This window comes from Anomaloglossus baeobatrachus, chromosome 2 (assembly GCF_048569485.1).
Source record: "Anomaloglossus baeobatrachus isolate aAnoBae1 chromosome 2, aAnoBae1.hap1, whole genome shotgun sequence".
Classification (NCBI taxonomy): domain Eukaryota; kingdom Metazoa; phylum Chordata; class Amphibia; order Anura; family Aromobatidae; genus Anomaloglossus; species Anomaloglossus baeobatrachus.
In genome coordinates, this window is record NC_134354.1 from 299,875,370 (window position 1) to 299,896,968 (window position 21,599).

Genomic DNA, 21,599 nt, shown 5'->3' on the forward strand with positions numbered 1-21,599 from the left:
ATATCACATACAAATAGCTGCCCATTTGTGATGCTTAGGTTTTTGTTCCCATGCCAGGCTAAAGTGGCTAAATGGGCAGCTACACAGATTTGCCTGTCACATCAAAAGACGTACCCACTTGCACTATATGGGCAGGATTCTGTGTATTCCAGTGTATGGATGGTGGATGAAATGCATAATGCCTCTAGGTTCAGCAGGGCTTCAGAACAGACAAAGGAGCAAGAAATATGCAATATGCTTAGACTGGGCACATGGAGGGTGTACCGGTTCTTATATACGGCCATATTTCTTCTGTGAGACAGCATTTAGGAAACATCCATGACACATCAACCAATCTGTCACAAAGTATATCAGAAAGCTGTGTTAGGGCTTGTGCGCACGTACATGCTGACATTTCTGCAGCGATTTGACAGCACATGTGCGCTTCAAATCGCTGCAGAAACACTGCATAATGGATGCAGTGTTTCAGCAGAATAAATGCCGATTTCATGCGCTATGGCTGCTGCCTCCACCATAGACAGAGTGGGAGCAGCATCCAAAGTGCACAAATTAATTGACATGCTGTATTTTTGAACGCACGGATTTGGGCTAAAATTTCAGCATCCAAAATAGCATCGTACGGATGGATTATGCACTATCTACATAGATTGTGCTGGGGACGCATGACGCATGCATTTACGCTGCAGTGCTATACACAGCGTAAATGTATGATATTACGCAACATGCGCACGAGCCCTTACAGATTACAAAAAGGCAGAACAGAATAAGTTACCATAGGTGCAACATTCTGCACAGACTTTTTAGGAGATTTTATAGTGGTGATTAGTGACGAGTGAGCACTACTATGCTTGGGTGCTGGATACTTGTTAGAGCAGTTGGATGCTCGGATCAACATGACTCAAGTACTCAAGTATAATAGAAGCCAATGGGGAACTCAAGCATTTTTTGGAGAAATCTTCCAGAAAAAAAATCTGAGTCCCCCACTGACTTCCACTATACTGAAGGGCTCGAGTCGCACCCATCCGCACATCCAACTGGTAGAGCTCGCTCACCCCTAGTGCTGACAGCTGTATTTTTAGGATCCAGAGCTCCATATTCCCTGTATAGACAGATTTGAGTGGAAATGCTGGTTACACTATGCAGTTAGCTTGAAGCGCCCCCTGGCGGTGGCTGCAGGTGGCCAGCATGTTATCTAGAATCTGTCAGTGCAGGGGATTTATCACCACATAACTCCTGGATCTAAAGGGTGCTTTACACACTGCGAAATCGCTAACGATATATCGTCGGGGGTCACGTCGTTAGTGATGCACATCCGGCGCAGTTAGCGACATTGCAGCGTGTGACACCAAGGAGCGACGATCAACGATCGCAAAAGGGTCAAAAATCGTTGATACGTCGCTCCTTTTCATAATATCGTTGGTGGTGCATGCCGCTGAGGAAGGAAGGAGGTGGGCGGCATGTTCCGGCCACTCATCTCCGCCCCTCCTCTGCTATTGGGCGGCCGATTAGTGACGCAGCAGTGACGTTGCTATGGCGCCCTTGAAGGAGGGATTGTTCGCCGGTCACAGTGACGTCGCTGAAAAGGTATGTACGTGTGACGCTGCTGTAGCGATAATGTTCTCTACGGCAGCGATCACCAAATGTCGCACGAACGACGGGGGCGGGTGCTATTGTGGCACCCCTGACCTGGTCAGGCACCACTGAGTACTGCGCCCATGCTGGGTCAGTACAAACAGGTAATCCCAAAGGCTGACTAGGGTGTGTACGCACAGACACTTAGTACCCAGGACACACACAGACAGCTTAGAGGGGACCCCTTGGCAGACCCAGGAGGGGGCGTAGCCCTCGCGTCTCAGCTAGTGGTGCAGTGGTGAGACTGGAAGCTAGAGAGTGTGCAGTGGCAGTCAAAGGAGTAGGAGTGGAGCAGCCGAGTCTGAAGTGCAGACGCAAGTGAGCAGACACTAGTCAGACCCTGCACCTGTAGTGGCTGCTGGCAGGGGAGTTCAGTCACCCGAAGCTGGAAGGAAAGACGCTGGGGAAATCAGCTAGTCTGGAGGACACTGAGGGAACCAGCTGGTCGTGCATGGAGACTTCTGGAGGGCTAGGCACACAGGGGAAACAGGTTCCCGAAGTAGGCTTAAGTTTAACTACCTACTAAACCTGCCGGTGGGGTGGACAACAAGTCCCACACCAACCATCACAGAACCCGAGCATCAGCAGCAATGAGGGGGCCCATAAGGAGGATTGAGCCTGGAGCCATCTTAACCTTGGTCCACGCTGCCAGCAAATGGGTCAGAAAGGGGAGGAAGGCAGCCGCGACTTCCCTGGATGAATCCCACGGTACTCTAAGTCAGGGGTTGTCCGAAACAAGAAGTGCTAGGAAGGCGAGTCAGCAGTCACCACTGGATCAGCCTGAAGGATACCTGGTTCTCCTGGCAGTTTGTCTCAGTATCGCCTGGGTTGCCTCAAAACTACCAACTGAACGTGAGTAAAAACCCTGAAAGACATTGCTGCTTGTGTGTGAGTTCTTCTGCGACCTGAAGTACTACGCACATACACCCGAGCCCCTGGGGCTGGCCTCACTCTCGGGAGGCCAGACATCAGACTGCAGATACCATCCGCCCCAGACGCTTGTTAAATTGCAGTGGCGGTCACCCACTGACCGCAAAACAGAGAGTGGCGTCACAATTCCTATTAAAGTTAACATGACATACCTGACATACCTGTTGCCGGAAGATTCCCAGCACGTGAAGACCCTGAGGCGACCTGCAGGCGAGGGGGCTTCACACTATCGCGCACGCTATCGCTAGCGATGTCACAGCGTGTAAAGCACCCTTAAGCCCCCAGCGAGACAGGTTCCATTTAAGGTATTTTTGCATCTTTATTTTTTGCAGTATGGGTTGTAGTTTTTTAGGACTCCATTCATTTTACAATATAGGGTAAAGGGAAAATGGCAAAAAATATCTGACATTGCTTTATGGGTTTTGTTTTTGTATGACATTATGTAGTAAAAAATTACATGACAATAAAATTATCCAGGTCAGAGAAGTTCTAGTGATACCAAACATGTTTTTTTTCTACTTTAGTGACTTTAAAAAAAATCAGGGTCTCCTATAATGACTAGCTATAGTCTGGCCTTCAAAAGACAATTAACATGGAGGCTTTAGCTAGTCCCTGTCAAGGCAACCAATCAGCTCCCGAAGATGATGGTGATTGGGTGGGGTGGGAAGGGGCCTCAAAGTGAATCTGTCACCAGGGTTTTGCCACCTTATCTGAGAGCTGCATATTGTAGGGGCAAAGACCCCGATTCCAGTGATGTGTCACTTACTGAGCTGCTTAGTGTAGATTGGATAAAATCACTGTTTAATCAGTAGTACAATATCATTAGAGGACTACTTGGTGTGCTACAGGTAGTCCAGCATATTCCTGAGCTCTGTATAACTGCTACATCTGCAGCAGAGAAAACATTGATTTTATCATAATGACATCAGATAGCTCAGTAAGTGACACATTGTTGGAATCAGGGTCTCTGTCTCTACATTATGCTGCTCTCAGATGGGGGAGCAAAAACCTGGTGAGAAATTCCCTTTAGTGGCCTGTTCTTCATGTTTCCTCTTCGTCTAAATAAACGTATCGGCTTCAGAGCTGGAGACAGTCTGAACGCTCTACGTATCACTAAAACCACTGTCAGAGAACATTTTTATTTTATCTAAATCCATCGTGATGACAGAAATGGAAAAGATCCACTTGTCGGCTTATCACACAGCTATTCCGCTTCATTCCATAGGCCGAGTTCCCATGGCCACAATTTGGGGAGTTTTTAATGTTGCAGTATTTCTGCACCTATTAGGTAAAATAAGTTTTTACCATTGGGCTGTCCCAAACACAAACAGATCACGACGGATCTGTAAAAAAACGGACACACAACAGATGTAAGGGTACTTTCACACTTGCGTTAATTACCTTCCGTCACAATCCGCCCTTTTGGAAAACAGCGGAATCTGTTAACGGATTCCGCTGTTTCCCATAGACTTGTATGGATGATGGATTGTGCCAAAAGTACCTGCGTTGCTTCCGCTGGCCGACACTGCGTTGCTTCCGCCGGGCAAAAGGAACGCAGCATGTAACGTTTTTTGAGCGGCGGAATCCTCTATTTTTCACTGCGCATGCTCATCTTTTTTTTTTATCACAGAAACTTTATTTTGTCTCTCGGTGGCCGAACGTTCAGCTGAGCGCCCGGCCGCCGGCATGCGAGAGTGCTCAGCTGAGCGCCCGGCCGCCGGGTGATCAGCTGATCGTTCACAATAGTCTGCTGCCGGTAAAACTGTAAAAAATAAAAAAAAACAAAAAAACCTTTCCGTTGTTTTGTACGATCCGTTGCATCCGTTGTGCCATTATATGCAATGCATCCGTTGCGTCCGTCACACAACGCAATGCAACGGATGCCGTTCAACGCAAGTGTGAAAGTAGCCTAATGGATGCGAGGGATCAGTTTTTTCACAGGATTCCTGTGAATGGAATCCTGTGAAATAACACATCCGTTGCGTCAGTTGACATCTAAGGGTACTTTCACACTTGCGTTATTTTCCTTCCGTTACAATCCGCCCTTTTGGGAAACAGCGGAATCCGTTAACGGATTCCGCTGTTTCCCATAGACTTGTATGGTTGACGGATTGTACCAAAAGGAGCTGCGTTGCTTCCGCTGGGCGACGCTCCGTTGCTTCCGCCCAGCGGGAGGAACGCAGCATGTAACGTTATTTTGAGCAGCGGAATCCTCTGGATTTCACTGCGCATGCTCTTTTTTTTTTTTTTTTTTTTAAATCAAACTTTATTTTGGCTCGCGGTGGCCGAACGTTCAGCTGAGCGCCCGGCCGTCGGCAAGCGACAGCGCTCAGCTGAATGACCGGCCACCGGCATGCCCGGCCGCCGGCAAGTCACAGCGCTCAGCTGAGCGCCCGCCCGCCGGCATGCCCGGGCGCCGGCAAGTGACAGCGATCAGCTGATCACCCGGCGGCCGGGAGCGATCAGCTGATCACCCGGCAGCCGGCTGCAGGGAGCGATCAGCTGATCACCCGGCGGCCGGCTGCAGGGAGCGATCAGCTGATCACCCGGCGGCCGGCTGCAGGGAGCGATCAGCTGATCACCCGGCGGCCGGCTGCAGGGAGCGATCAGCTGATCACCCGGCGGCCGGGAGCGATCAGCTGATCACCCGGCGGCCGGGAGCGATCAGCTGATCACCCGGCGGCCGGGAGCGATCAGCTGATCACCCGGCAGCCGGCTGCAGGGAGCGATCAGCTGATCACCCGGCGGGCGGGAGCGATCAGCTGATCACCCGGCGGGCGGGAGCGATCAGCTGATCACCCGGCGGGCGGGAGCGATCAGCTGATCACCCGGCGGGCGGGAGCGATCAGCTGATCACCCGGCGGCCGGCTACTGGGAGCAATCAGCTGATCACCCAGCGGCCGGCTGCAGGGAACGATCAGCTGATCGTTCACTATAGTCTGCCGCTGGTAAAACCGGGAAAAAAAAAAAAAAAAATCAAAACGAATTGCGTTGTTTTGCAGCATCCGTTGCATCCGTTGTGTCACTATATGCAACACATCCGTTGCATCCGTTACACAACGCAATGCAACGGATACCGTTCAACGCAAGTGTGAAAGTAGCCTAAGGCTAAGTTCACATTTCCGTTGTTTTGCATCAGTCACATGCGTTGCTTGACGCTTGTGACTAATGCGTTGTACAACGGATGACAAGAATAGAATTCATTTTCAGACTCCGTTGTAAAAGAGAGAGTGATCAGCTTATGGCTCACAGGAGCCGGCCGCCGGGTGATCAGCTGATCGCTCACAGGAGCCGGGTCATCAGCTGATCGTTCGGCCGCCGAGAATGTGTGCGGGGGGCGGAGTGCGAGGTGGGTGGAGCAGAGTAGGGCCATGGCGCTGAGGACGTCAGTGCCAGTGACTGAATGGCTGGGGACAGGTGAGTGAGTACATACATACACACATATACTCACTCACTCACCTGTATATATATATATATATATATATATATATATATGTGTATGTATGCGCGCGTGTGTACATGCACAGTGCGGGAGGGGGCGAGGCAGAGCGGGGAAGTGTCGGGCTCCCTGCACACGTAGCCAGGGTAAATATCGGGTAACTAAGCAAACCACTTTGCTTGGTTACCCGATATTTACCTTGGTTGCGTGTGCAGGGAGCCAGAGAGAGCATGCGCTGCGAAAGCCTACAACAGCATGCGCTGCTCAAAAAAACGTTAAAAGCTGCGTTCCTCCCGCCCGGTGGTCAGTCGTTCCACGACTGATCAGTCGGGCGGAGGATGCAATGCAGCATCATCAGTCACAATCCGCCGCTCATACAAGTCTATGGGAACAACGTAATCCGCCAAACGGATTCCGTTGTTTACCAGAGCCGCGGATTGTGACTGATAGAAACTGACGGAAATGTGAACCTAGCCTTAAAAACGACGGACCTAAAACAGAAGTGTGAACTTAACTCATCCATTGCGTCTGTTAGGCTATTTCACAGGATTCCGTTCACAGGAATCCTGTGAAATAACTGATCCGTCACGTCCGTTACATCCGTTGTGCATATGTTTTACGACAGATCCGTCATGCACCGTTTGTTTTTGGGACAGCCCAATTGAAGTGTCAGACATTTTGGTGACCTTCTACTGTGTTTTCATTGGCCATCTGTGACAGTTTGTAGAGAAAGGGGCAGAATATCTGTTATAGCTAAAATTGTGTGTGGATTATTCCTATCTGGAGCCTTGCAATGTGATGGTGTACATACTGGGCATGCTCAGTAGCAAATAACGGAATCCAGCACTGGATTCCGTCGTGCGACGGATTGCAGCTGAATCCTGCATCATAGACAACCATTATACTTCTTGACGGATTGTGACGGAATCCTGCGCAGTGAGTTTTTTTGACACTGAAAAACGTTACAGTGTCAGTTCCGTCCGCCCGATTGAAAGACTGAAATGTGAAAGTAGCCTAAAGCAGAATTCTTTGAGTACACCACAAAGCATGTGTGTGCTGTATTGATTTCCTGAGTACTCCTAAAACAAATCTTATTAATTTGGAGTTCCAGAGGCATAGAAGGAGAATATTTTGCTCACATTAGTAATCACGAAAAACGCAAGTGGGATTTTTTTTACGTATGGATTTTCCACATCTAATGCAATTCTATGGGGAAAATCCGCACAGAGCAACTGTATAAGAAAATGTGGTGTCGCACATCCCAAACATGCAGCGCAGGTCAGTTTACTCTGTGTGTGAACAAACAACAACAAAAACAACACAAGCCGGCTTTTAGAGTTAGGGCTCATTAAGATGTTAGTTATTATGTACGAGTTTTATCCATATTTTTTACAAATAGAGTTTGTGGCCATTATAATCTATGGACTGTTCACATCCTTGTATTTTCAAGGTCTGAGTGCGCAGTACAAAATCAACGACATGTCTGAATTTGAATGGAATCGTGGATAAATCTCATGAAGTCTAGGTGTCTAAGGAAAAAAAAAAAACCACAACAGGCAGCGCTCCGATGAGATCCATGTGCTGACTTAAAGACTATTTGATATTAGAGGGTTGAGAAACCGACAATTTATTTTTTCATCAGAGAAAAACTGATGAAACTCTTCCCAAACTGATGGTAAAAACTGACCAATCTCTGCTGAAACGGACGAAAATCCGAACAACACGTACACATTGAGTATTCGGTGAGTTTTTATCTTAGTATTTGTAGCCAAAACCAGGAGTGGAACAGTCAGAGGAAAAGAATAAAGCCGGAGTCGCACTTGCGAGGGACTCAGTGAATCTCACATCGGCATCACCTGGCATGGCCGCACACTCTCTGGACCGGAGTGTCTCAGCTGCATAGAAATACATGCAGCTGACCAGCTCGTGTCAGGAGAGTGTGCAGCCATGCCAGGTGATGCCGATGTGAGATTCACTGAGTCACTCCGGCCTAATAGAAACATGAGTACTACCTCTGTACTTAATCACTCACTCCTGGTTTTGGCTTCCACATACTGGAGGTAAAAATCTCCCCAAATACTAGGTAAAAATTTCCCCAAATACTGAACATGTGCACATGGCCTTACAAATACGGAGGGAAAAATCTCCCCAAATATGGAGGGAAAAATCTCCATACATACCGAACATGTGCACATGGCTTTACAAATGCGGAGGAAAAAATCTCCCCAAATACCGAACATGTGCACATGGCTTTACAAATGCGGAGGAAAAAATCTCCCCAAATACTGAACGTGTGCACGTGGCCTTACAAATACTGAGGTAAAAATCTCCCCAAATACTGAACGTGTGCACGTGGCCTTACAAATACGGAGGGAAAAATCTCCCCAAATACTGAACGTGTGCACGTGGCCTTACAAATACGGAGGGAAAAATCTCCCCAAATACTGAACGTGTGCACGTGGCCTTACAAATACTGAGGTAAAAATCTCCCCAAATACTGAACGTGTGCACGTGGCCTTACAAATGCGGAGGAAAAAATCTCCCCAAATACTGAACGTGTGCACGTGGCCTTACAAATACTGAGGTAAAAATCTCCCCAAATACTGAACGTGTGCACGTGGCCTTACAAATACGGAGGGAAAAATCTCCCCAAATACTGAACGTGTGCACGTGGCCTTACAAATACGGAGGGAAAAATCTCCCCAAATACTGAACGTGTGCACGTGGCCTTACAAATACTGAGGTAAAAATCTCCCCAAATACTGAACGTGTGCACGTGGCCTTTGAGTCTCTGCGATAATCACAGCAGTAAGGCCAGCCACCTTACAAAGCAGGAGTGGAGCATTATAGTAGTCTCCAGAAGAGGTTACTCCACAGTAAGATGGCTGGTAATGACCGGTGTAGGAATAACATATTAAAGGCGCTGGTGCCATGTTGAACACCACAGTGTCTTAAAGTGTAGTTAGAAGAAAGCGACTGATATTAGCAGGTGTTTGAACATTCTTGTCGGATTTGTACAGCGCTCATTTTATGACATCATTTGTCAAACTTGTCAAATCTGGGAGAATAATCACTAATGTTCAGTGTGAAAGGAAAATAACATCATGCAGGATGAGTGAAGACAACAGGCAAAGTATGAAGAATGAATGACACCTTAAAAGGAGCACAGAAATCAGCAGGGAAAAGTCAGGAAAATTATGTATATATACCAGAGTCAGATTCGCACATTAACCCTTTACACACAGCATAAAATAGGAATTCAAAGCTTTATCATACACAGTGTTGGGGACTCTATCCTGTACAAGTCTATATACTTTCTACAGTTCTACTATCCAGACTATCTGCGTCCTCTAGATTTTATTGATGTCAGATTAATGATTCAACAACAAAAAAACCCAAGCAGAATTCCCTACGTAACAATGTATGCATGTAAAATACATAGGATACAAAAATATAGCCATGCAATCCACTAAAACACGGGTCTGAAACATGTGGCCTGCATATGGCCCTTGAGGCTGCTTCATGCAGCATGGAGGCACCGTAGACCCCCTGACGATTGCAGCGTGGTCTAAGGGATCGACAAAGATAGCGCTTTATTTCAGTTAAATGTGCATCCTTGGACGCATATTCAATTTAAATGTATTGCCGCACACTGCAATGCCAATGTCAGCCGCCGGCTAATCAGAGGCCAGCAGTTGACGTCGGCTTGCCAGCTCAGCGCCGCATTGCAGCTGCGTCATACGATGGCACACCGACTGCAGCTACTGGCCTCTGATTAGCTGGTGGTTTGGCTGGACTGGGCCATGATCGTCCAAGGATCTACAGTGCTGCATGTGCAGTAAACAGGAGGCCAGGGAACGAAGGCTGGGTGAATATAATATTTTTTTTTTTTCTTTACGTATATGTGAAGAATGGTACAATAGGGGAAATTACTATAAAATGGGGACATTACTACAAGAAAGGGACCAGGATGACGGTATTACTACAGGATGCAGACAATGCTAATAGGGGCGATAACTACAAAATGGGGACCATGAGTGCAATATAAGCACAATTATGACAACCACAAATTCAAAGCCGCCCACAAGTCTGATCATCTAAACTAACAGCAACAAAAGGACCAGAAAAGCTTCATATCACATATGGAGGAAATTGGCTTAGGCTACTTTCACACTTCCGTTGTTTTGCATCAGTCACAATCCGTTTTGTGACTGATGTAAAGGATGCGTTGGAGATTGTGGTACAATTGATGGGACAGATCCATTAAAACAACTTATCCATTGTAGCAGTTTGTACCTGGCAAAGAGAATCCAGCTGTGGCCGCGGGTAACCTAAGTGACGTCACCATTGACAGCGCGACTCACTTCAGTTGCTCCGTGGAGCTCCCAGCGAGCGGCGGTGTTCTACGGCTGCTCCAGTCAGCTTCCGATGTAGCAGAACTGAAAGCGTGGTGGGAACTCGAGTGGATTACGTCGGACCTGGAGGGCTGTTTGGGGATTAATAAAGTGGTAAAAGAGGGTATTTTTTTGTCTTTTATTTCAAATCAAGGATTTTTCGGTGTTAGTATTTATTCAGTTTCACTACATTTTAGTGATGGGGGGGTGTATCAGACACCTGCCATCACTAAGCTAGGACTTAGTGGCAGCTATAAGCTGCCATTAACTATTTATTACCCCAATTGCCACCGCATCAGGGCAATCGGGATGAGCCGGGTAGAGTCCTGGGACTGTCCATCTAATGGATGCGACATTTCAGGGTGGCTGCTGGCTGATATTTTTAGGCTTGGGGGCTCCCCATAACGTGGGGCTCCCCTTCCTGAGAATACCAGCCCTCAGCCGTGTGGGTTTACCTTGGCTGGTATCAAAATTGGGGGGGACTGCGCGCCGTTTTTTTTTAATTATTTATTTTACTGCAAGATATAAACCCGCCCACCGGCGGCTATCATTGGTTGCAGTGAGACAGCTGTCACTCAGCGTGGGGGTTCGTCTGACTGCAACCACTTATAGTGCTGTAGTGGGGGAGACAAGAAAGGCGCAATAGGGTTTTACCCGGTTTACAGAGTGAAAGAGGATAAAAACAGTGCACTCACCTGGCCGGGTTGTGCCAGTCACAACCCCTTTATTAGCATGGATGAGCGCTTGGGTGGTTCTGCAGCGGCCCCGTTATAGAGCAGATTTTGAATATGAAGGACTGGAGAAAACGGGTTTATTGCCGCTCTAAAAACCACGAGCATGTACAAGTCAAAATATTCTCTTTATTTAGATCATTCCTACGCGTTTCTGAGGCTCATCTGCCTCCTTCCTCAGGGAAAAAGAATCTTACAGACAGACTACTGTCTGTAAGATTCTTTTTCCCTGAGGAAGGAGGCAGATGAGCCTCAGAAACGCGTAGGAATGATCTAAATAAAGAGAATATTTTGACTTATACATGCTCGTGGTTTTTAGCGCGGCAATAAACCCGTTTTCTCCAGTCCTTCATATTCAAAATCTGCAACCACTTATAGGCGCCGGTGGGCTCGGGAAGCAGTGAATACGAGATGGAATAATGAGCGGCTGGCATTTTCAAAAGCAGAAGAGTGAGAGTGAGATATTTTCTAACCAGAAAGGAATTTACACATCTGAGCATACTCTGTTCCTAAAAGACAGAACAGTCACCGGAATCCATCATTTGACGGTTTGGGTGGATTCAGGCGCCAAAAGGCTTCCATTATAACCAACAACGGACGCTGACGGAATCCTGCACACTGCGTTTTTTCTACGCTACAAAAAACGTTACATTCTGCGTTGCTCCTGCCCGACTGTCAGTCATTCCATGACTGATCAGTCGCAGAACGGATGCAACGCAGGGCCATCAGTCGCAATCCGTCATTAATAGAAGTTTATGGGGAAAAACCGGAAACCTGCAAAATATTTTACAGGATACCATATTTCCTCAAGGCGACGGATTATGACTGATATAAAACAATGGTAGTGTGAAAGCAGCCTTAAGGGTCTGTTCAGATACGCTAGCAATTTCTGAGACAGGAGACCAGTTCTCTGTACTTGCTCAGAGTTGCTTCTTCAGCCTCAAGCATGTGCATAGATTTCAGATGATCAGGAACATCACAGAAACTTTTGAAACCAGGTGTCCAGTTTAGTCTTGATCGCTCCTATTAAGGCCCCCTTCCCACGTGGGCATAAAAAAAACAAAAACAAGAATAATCCATTAGGCTAGATTTTCTGCACCTATGGCGATTTGTTCATTGCATGGGTGCGTGCGTGTGTATTTCACATGCGCTTTTTTTCTCATTTTTTGTCTCTTGTTGGTAGATTTCCATACATCCCATCAACTTTGCTGGAAATGAAAGATGTTTTTTTCTTATATGTGGTTTTCTTATATTTTAGTTATTAAAAGAATAAATCTTAACCTTGTAAAAAAAAAAAAAAAAAGTGTTCCCCTTTTTCTGCGATCTTTGTTTTTTTATTGATACAGCGGTGTGAGGCCTTGTTTTTTTGGCGCACTGAGCTGTAGTTTTTTTTATTGAATTTAATATTCTTGTTTTTGCTTTTCAGCATTTACCGTGCCTTTTAAGCAATTTTAGATATTGGCAGACCAGACTTTCACGTGACTGCATAAGACTCGTGGCGTGGGATGGCAGCCATGGGGACCTTCTGCTGGCCCCTGGCTGCCATAGTAACCCACACCAAAAACGGTCTGTTGAAGGGGGAAATAGGACCAGGTGAGCACCGGCGAACAAACAATTTCCATGGCGCGGTCAGTGAGGAGATTCACAATTGCAGAATTTTACCAGGAAATAGGGTTTGCAGCAAATTTGGAGAGTCCTTGGAGCATAAAGGCAAGATGTAGAAGGGGAAAAACAAAACAAACAACGCTCTTAGGCTATGTGCCCACGTAGCGTATTTTCATGCAGTTACGCTGCGTTCTGCACCGCAGCGTAACTGCATGCGTCCTGCGTCCCCAGCACAATCTATGAAGATTGTGCCTAATCCATGCCCACGTGGCGTATTAGAACGCAGCGCTGCGGCTACTGCCGAATCGCTGAGTTCTAAAAAGCAACATGTCACTTCTTTCATGCGCTTTGCATGCATCCCCCGCTCTGTCTATGGGAGGGGCTGCATCCAGAGCACATGAAATTGGCTTTTCAGTACGCACGGTTTCTGCAGCAATTTGAAGCGCACATGTGCTGTTCAAATCGCTGCAGAAATTTCTGCAGGGACAGAACGCAACGTGGGCACATAGCCTTACTGTCCCCATACAGTCCACGGCGCCTCTTATTACAACTGCCACAGGCTGAAAAAGCGGGCATCATCATGCTAAGCCACAGCTACTGACGGAGACATTAAGGCCTAGTCTCGACTTGGGGTACGCATCTTAAAGTCGCAGCACATGTCTTTGCCACCTTAGCAACGGAGTGTATCATAAAAAAGAATCTGCACTCGGGAGAATACAGATTCTTGTAAGATTCAAACAGGATTCGATTATACTGGAACAAACTTGCCTATGGTGCGTCCATCAGATGCATCCCGTGCTCTGCGTGCAGCATTAGGCTATGTGCCCACGGGAGCTCGTACTTGCGGATATATTCGCAGGTACGGCCGCAGGTTTATCGCAGCTGCCCGCCGGTATCCGCAGCTATTTTTAGCTGCAATAGTACGGCGGAATAGCTGCGGTAAACCTGCGGACTTTCATGCGATTTACCTGCAGACATCCCGGCCTCTATCTCCATAGTGGAGGGCCGGGATTTCCACAGGTAATTCCACAGGAATAATTGACATGCAGTTATGTGCGGCTGCGGGACATCCACAGCATATTCCGCAGCCGCACATTCTGCAGCGTGGACATAGACACTCCCCATGTCCCATAGGATAACATGGGGAGTGTGTGTACTTGCTGAAACCTGCGGATTTGTCTGGAAAATCCAGATAAATCCGCAGGTTTTCCACGGCAAAATCCGCAGATGCAAGCTCCCGTGGGCACATAGCCTTAGGATATGTACGCACACTGGTTAGACAAAAAAAACTGCAGACTTTGACAACTGTAAACACTGCGTTTGACAAAAACAAACAAACAAACAATAACATGCATCAGTTTTAGCCGCGTTTTTGTTGAATGCGTTTTTTTTTAGAGGAGAAATAAAACAATATAGGATAGGATAATTGATATATAGAAAAAAAATAGAAAGAACAGATAGAAAGAAAAAACAGAATAGCTCGATAGAGGAGCAGCTAGCTGTTTTTTTTATTTTTTGGAGGAAAAAAAAAATGATGTGGGTCCCCCCAATTTTTCATATCCAGCACAAAAACAGCAGCAGCTGCAGGCTGCAACCCTCAGCTGTCTGGTTATGAAAAATAGGGGGATCCCACGTTTTGTTTTTAATTATTTGATTAAAAAAATAAATAAATAAATAACTTGGTGTCCCCCCATTTTTCTAAAACCAGCCAAGGTACAGCAGACAACTGAGGGCTGATATTATTAGGGTGGGAAAGGCCATGGTTATTTGGCCCTTCCCAACCTAACAATAGTAGAACACAGCCATCCCAGAAGTGGCGCATCCATAAGATGTGCCAATACTGGAGCTGGTCTCGGCTCTTCCTCTTGCCCTGGTGCGGTGGCAATCGGGGTAATAAGGAGTTAATAACAGCCCACAGCTGCTACTAAGTCCTAGATTAGTGATGTCAGGCGTCTATGAGACACCCCCCATCACTAATCTGTAAGTGAAAGTAAATAAATACAAATGCCCCAAAAATCCTTTATTTGGAATAAAATCCAAAAAGCACCCTCTTTCACTACTTTATTAACCTGTAAACCGTAGAAAAACCCTTTAAAAATTCACTTTTAATTAATTTAGATTAAAATCGCGGGGATTAGGACCGAGGCAGAGCGGCAGATTGTGGCCAGCTTTCTGTACCCCATTGTGGGAGCTCCTGAGGAACCCTGGCGGGACTGTATGCCAGGGGGAAACGCGTCGGGCAAGCGGTTCCTGAATTGAGCCTGTATATAGGCCTCCAGTGACTATACTGAAGTATCTTTGGTCTGGCGATTAGTCCAAGTCTGCGCTAAAGCTAAGTATTCCTTTAGCCTGAGGAAATATCATATTATTATATTGTCGTTACATCACCTACGGTGAATTGGTTAAAGTGGGACATTTTTTCAGCTCTGATATCTCAATTCATGTTACTATCATTCTTGGGCTGTTTTGAGGACCTTTATATGTGCTGTTTGGGGAGCCATTGTTATGCTGCCAGTGTAGTGTAATCTGACACTGCTGGGAGCAGTTTGATGCTTGGCCTGATAGAGCCTTTGGGCAAGTTGTGGCTGCTATATGCACAGCACCTTAACACCTGTTTATTTATACTAGAAGGTGGCCCGATTCTACGCATCGGGTATTCTAGAATTTACGTATTGTGTAGTTAATGTATGATTTTTGTTATATATATATATATATATATATATATATATATAGATGTTGTTGTGTGTAGTTACCAAGTGTTTGTGTAGGGCGCTGAACATGTTCTGGGTGTTGTCTGGGTGTGGCGGGGGGTGAGAGCGGTGTTGTATGTGTGTTGCGCGTGTTGCGTTGTTTGTGGAGCGCTGTGTGTCTGTAGCGTTGTGTGTGTGTTGCGCGGTTTGTGTGGGTGTGGTGTGTTTTGGGGGGAGGTATGTTTTGTGCAATGTGTGTGTTGCGTGGTATGTGCGTATATTTATGTATGCCGCGGTGTTTGCGTGTTGGGTGTTGTGTGTGTGCAGCGTTGTCTGTGTGTGTGGGTGTCTGTGTAGGGCGGTGTTTGTGGTTCCCAGTGTGTGTGTGGTGTGTTGTGTGTGTGTGTGTTGGGGGGAGGTGTGCACCTCCCATCGTGCTCCATCCCCCATGCTGCGCACCACCCATCGTGCTCCATCCGCCATGCTGCGCACTCCCAAACGTGCTCCATCCGCCATGCTGCACCAGCATCAGCCTCTCTCCTCCCAGCATCAGCATCTCTCCTCCCAGCATCAGCCTCTCTCCTCCCAGCATCAGCCTCCCCCAGCATCAGCCTCCCCCAGCATCAGCCTCTCTTCTCTCAGCCTCCCCCCTCCCAGCCTCCCTCCTCCCAGCCTCCCCCAGCATCAGCCTCTCTCCTCCCAGCCTCCCCCTCCCAGCCTCCCCCAGCATCAGCCTCTCTCCTTCCAGCCTCCCCCAGCATCAGCCTTCCCCAGGAGCAGCCTCTCTCCTCCCAGCCTCCCTCTTCCCAGCATCAGCCTCCACCTCCCAGCCTCCCTCAGCATCAGCCTCCCCCAGCATCAGCCTCTCTCCTTCCAGCCTCCCCCAGCATCAGCCTCTCTCCTCCCAGCCTCCCTCCTCCCAACCTCCCCGAGCATCAGCCTCCCCCTCCCAGCCTCCCCCAGCATCAGCCTCTCTCCTTCCAGCCTCCCCCAGCATCAGCCTCCCCCAGCATCAGCCTCTCTCCTCCCAGCCTCCCCCAGCATCAGCCTCTCTCCTCCCAGCCTCCCCCAGCATCAGCCTCTCTCCTCCCAGCCTCCCCCAGCATCAGCCTCTCTCCTCCCAGCCTCCCCCAGCATCAGCCTCTCTCCTCCCAGCCTCCCCCTCCCAGCCTCCCCCAGCATCAGCCTCTCTCCTTCCAGCCTCCCCCAGCATCAGCCTTCCCCAGGAGCAGCCTCTCTCCTCCCAGCCTCCCTCTTCCCAGCCTTCCCCAGCATCAGCCTCCACCTCCCAGCCTCCCTCAGCATCAGCCTCCCCCAGCATCAGCCTCTCTCCTTCCAGCCTCCCCCAGCATCAGCCTTCCCCAGCATCAGCCTCTCTCCTTCCAGCCTCCCCCAGCATCAGCCTCTCTCCTCCCAACCTCCCCGAGCATCAGCCTCCCCCTCCCAGCCTCCCCCAGCATCAGCCTCTCTCCTTCCAGCCTCCCCCAGCATCAGCCTCTCTCCTCCCAGCCTCCCCCAGCATCAGCCTCTCTCCTCCCAGCCTCCCCCAGCATCAGCCTCTCTCCTCCCAGCCTCCCCCAGCATCAGCCTCTCTCCTCCCAGCCTCCCCCAGCATCAGCCTCTCTCCTCCCAGCCTCCCCCAGCATCAGCCTCTCTCCTCCCAGCCTCCCCCAGCATCAGCCTCTCTCCTCCCAGCCTCCCCTAGCATCAGCCTCCCCCTCCCAGCCTCCCCCAGCATTAGCCTCCCCCAGCATCAGCCTCTCTCCTTCCAGCCTCCCCCAGCATCAGCCTACACCCTCCCAGCCTCCCTCAACATCAGCCTCCCCCAACATCAGCCTCTCTCCTTCCAGCCTCCCCCAGCATCAGCCTCCCCCAGCATCAGCCTCTCTCCTCCCAGCCTCCCACAGCATCAGCCTCCCCCAGCATCAGCCTACACCCTCCCAGCCTCCCCCAACATCAGCCTCCCTCTCCCAGCCTTCCCCAGGACCAGCCTCCCTCCTCCAGCACGCCATGCTCCTCTGCCGACACTCACAGATCCGATCGCATACACTCACACACACACACACCCACCCGATCGCATACACTCACACCCACCCAATCGCATACACTCACACACACACCCGATCGCATACACTCACACACACCCGATCGCATACACTCACACACACCCGATCGCATACACTCACACACACCCGATCGCATACACTCACGTACACACACATTGACGATATTGCACATACGCGCTCATACTCACAACATCCGGAGATACCACATGCTTCTGGCCATGTGATCCTCCGGCAGGTCCTGGAAGCTCACAGCACAGTATCGCGGCCGAGAAGCAAGCGATATCTCCGGATGCTGTGAGTGTGTGGATGCGATGTGAGGTGTGTGTGAGAGTGAGTGTGATCTGATGTGTGTGTGTGTGTGCTGTTATGTGTGTGCGTGTGGATTTTCCGCCGCTGCAGGACCTTGATGCGCTGGTAACTATGCTACCATGGTTACCAGCGCATCACGTCCCCCACTCGCATGGGAGCCCACACCAGCATACGGCGGCAAACCCCAGCAATGCGAGGGTTTGTGTCGGCTGGGATGGCGGAGTATGCTGGTGTGGGCTCCCGGGGGTACAGTACTCACCTGGTAGTCGTGTCTCCGTGTCAGTTCGGGGGATGCGTGCGGGGGGCGGGGCCAGAGCGAGCGTGCATTGCGTGAGGGGGGCGGGGCGTGGCCGAGTTGCCAATACGTGCAGGGCGAGAGGCCAATCCGTGTGGGGGGCGGAGCCTGTGCGAGCGGCCGGCCAGGGTGGGGAGCCAGGGCGAGCGACCAATCCGTGCGGGGGGGCGGGGCCATGGCGAGGCCACTGGCCAATCCGCTTTGTGTCACCGTAAGGACACAATTTTGGAGCAAGACAGACAGACAGACAGAATAAGGCAATTATATATATAGATGCTGCTAGTGAGTGGAATGTTTACAGGCTAACTAGCATATGTGCATAGGGCTCCCTTGAATCACTTTAGCACTATTGCACTTTGTCCCCAAAAAAATTGGTTAGTGATTTGTTTGAACCCTTTTCAAACATCTTCCATGACAGAGCCTGTTTTGATATAAAACCCTTTTCCGTAGAGTCATACTCACATATGTGGTAACTGATAACAGGCTCTACCCCTGACAGTTGATTCTTTGCACTTTTGTGTTATTTTGACAGTGCAGAAAAACCTTTTTTGAGCACTCCTATACTCCCAGACTAGCTGCACTTGTAACTTAGTGCAGGGAGAGGAGGGCAAGCCGACGTTTGAGCGGGGGCGCCATTACGTAACCTAGGGTGCCGACCTCCGCAGGCTAGGTAGGGAGAAGTGTGAGGGTGTTGACCACTCCCATTCTGCACTGCAGCACTTTTCTATTTATCTATATGTATATGTATGTGTGTGTGTGTTTTTGTCATATGGGATATCTATTTTAATCTAAATTAATTAAAAGTGAATTTTTAAAGGGTTTTTCTACGGTTTACAGTTTATGATCCCTTAATTATTTATGACGGTTTTTTCTTTTCTACTTTATTAACCCCCAAACACCCCTCCAGGTCCGAAGTTATAAACACGAGGTCCCATGGCGATTCAGCTCTGCTACATCCCTGCCCTGTCACAGGGAGCACCACAGAACATGACTGCCAGCTGCGAGCTCCACGCAGCAAGTGAAGTGAGTCACGCGATAAGCAGTGACGTTACTAGGGTGATTTGTGGTCGCAGCAGAAGTCCATGTGTCCTGGAGTCTGTTGCGGCCTGAACCTCTCAGCGGGCAGACTTGTTCTATGGCGCTCTCTGTGAGCGTCAGATGTAGCAGTGCTGGAAGCGCCGTGGGACCTCGTGTGGATTACGTCGGACCTGGAGGGGAACATGGGGGTTAATAAAGTGGTGAAAGAGGGTGGCTTTTTTGTCTTTTATTTCATATAAAGGATTTTTTGGGTGCTTATGTTTATTTACTTTCACTTACAGATTAATGATGACAGGTCTCTCAGACGCCTGTCATTACTAATCTAAGACTTAGTGGCAGCTAACAGCTGCCATTAACTTCTTATTACCCCGATTGCCACTGCACCAGGACAATTGGGAAGAGCTGGATAAAGTGCCGGGAATGACGCATCTAATGGATGAGGCAATTCCGGGGGGCTGCTGGCTGATATTTTTAGGCTGGGGAGAGCCTAATAACCATAGGTCTCCCCAGTCTGAGAATACAAGCACCCAGTTGTGGGGATTTATCTTAGCTGGGTATCAAAATTGAAGGGGAAGGGGGGAGTGGGTGAGAGACCAGACGCCGTTTTTTTAAAAATATTTATTTTACTCTACAATATAGACCCGCACCAGCATCTGTGATTGGTTGTAGTCAGACAGCTGTCACTCAGCATGGGGGCGCGTCTGCTGACTGCAACCAATCACAGAAGCTGGTGTGCAGGGGAGGCAGTGAATATGTATGAGCCTAATGAGTGGCCCCGGAAAAAGAAAGAGAAGCCGTGGGAGCAGTGTGACAGCGAGGGAAATGAGGATAGAGAATGGAGAGAGGGGGATATATTTTGGATTTTTCATAGACTTTACTGGGGAACCAAAAGCATGCAGTTTGTCATTAACACAGTGCAGTTTAAAACGCGACAAAAATGTGGAAAAAAAAGCGGCATGCGCACATGGCCTTAGAGTAGTGACCTGGTCATGATCCAGAATCCAGCCTCTGCTCCAGACCAAGCAGGCAGAGAACAGGGCGGCCGTTAGGCTATGTTCACACAGTGTTTCCTGCAGGCAGGACCTGCTCTCTTGGCAGAATACGTTGCACTCGAAACGCTCGCTTACCTGCATTTTAGTCGCCTTTCTCCCATGGCTTTTGGATGCAGATTACGTGTGCTTTTTCTACAGTACATGTTTAATACAGTTTTATTCAACAAAAAATACTGTGAAAACCTCTGCTGTGTTTTTTGCAGCATTTTTTGTTTCACAACCAAGTGTGTGCATGAGAGTTCAGAAATCTCAGCTTTGGCTGGTCCTGTTAGGATACGTGCCCACGATCAGGACCCGCGGGGCCGTGAGTCTCCTCCGCAGGAGACCGCCGCTGCTCGCACCCACGATCAGGGTTCAGTGCGGTCTCTCGCTTCTGTGCTCACTATGGAGGACGCATGCGAATCCACAGCAAACAATGCTGCGGCTCGGAAAATCAAACCGCAGGTCAGTGTTTGCTGTGGAAAAACAGAGCACAGTGGGCACAGGATTTCTAGAAATCACATCCACTGTGCTTGTACTGTACAACGCAGCGTCTGGGGCTGAAGCACGCTACATCCAAAATGCACTGATCGTGGCCACATGATATTAGGGGATGTGGCCACGATCAGGGACATGTAGGGTTCTGGACGCAGCATATGTCTCCAGCGCTCCAGGTGCCGGCGTCTCCGCAGCATAAATTGTTGCACCTCAGAAAGCCACAGGTCAGTTTATGCTGCGGGAATAGACGCGCAGGGCAGGGATAATCCGCTGTGCTTGCACTGTACACCGCAGATACACACACTGCGCAAACCCTGAGCCTTCTCTGCCGTCTGTCTGGAATAATGCGCTTATAACAACAGGAATACGGTATCTCCTGTTACTGCCGAAAATACGTCATCTTCAGACGCCAACACGGTGCGCCCCCAGCGGCCAGTCCCAGACTGCTACCGATGACCCCTAATGGGTCACTCGCTGTCAGATACCCACCTCTGTGTTCTCGCCCTCCTTAAAAGCCTGGGCTACTCGCTGCCTCAGGAGCGCGCCCAGATCCCTGCCCCGCCTCGTCTCGTCTACCGGCCATTCTTCGCATAATTTTAGAAACCGTCGGTAACGTAAGGCCGCCATTTACATCCCACGCTCCACTTCAATAACCAGCAAATCAGCAGATGGGGGTGTGGTCATAGTTAGCCAATCGTGTTACTGGCGGTGCGGGCACGTCTTGTTGCCTAGCGCTAAGTGGGCGTGTCCACTAGCAATGTGTGCTGTACCGGGGCTGCTGTCAGTACAGGCTGTGCCGTGCCGCGCGCTCTGCGGCTGCGCGCTCTCAGGCTCCGTGCGTGGATACGGCTGCCGGTGCTATGTATGTGATGTCACTACTCTTCTGAATGCCGCTGATCGGGGTTTTCTGCCTTTTGCGCCACGTGACTCTTCTACCCTGA

The 21,599-nt window shown here is 49.2% G+C and overlaps 1 protein-coding gene across 1 annotated transcript in view; it reads right to left on the reverse strand.

Annotated features, from left to right (window-relative positions):
* UQCC2 (ubiquinol-cytochrome c reductase complex assembly factor 2) overlaps nucleotides 1-21,342 on the reverse strand; it is a 33,824-nt gene extending 12,482 nt beyond the window's left edge. The window contains exon 1 of the mRNA XM_075335861.1: nucleotides 21,148-21,342. Within this exon, the coding sequence (XP_075191976.1) occupies nucleotides 21,148-21,285 (138 nt within the window). The 5' untranslated portion in view covers nucleotides 21,286-21,342. The remainder of the gene's footprint in view (nucleotides 1-21,147) is intronic.
* Between the last annotated feature and the right edge of the window lie 257 nt (nucleotides 21,343-21,599).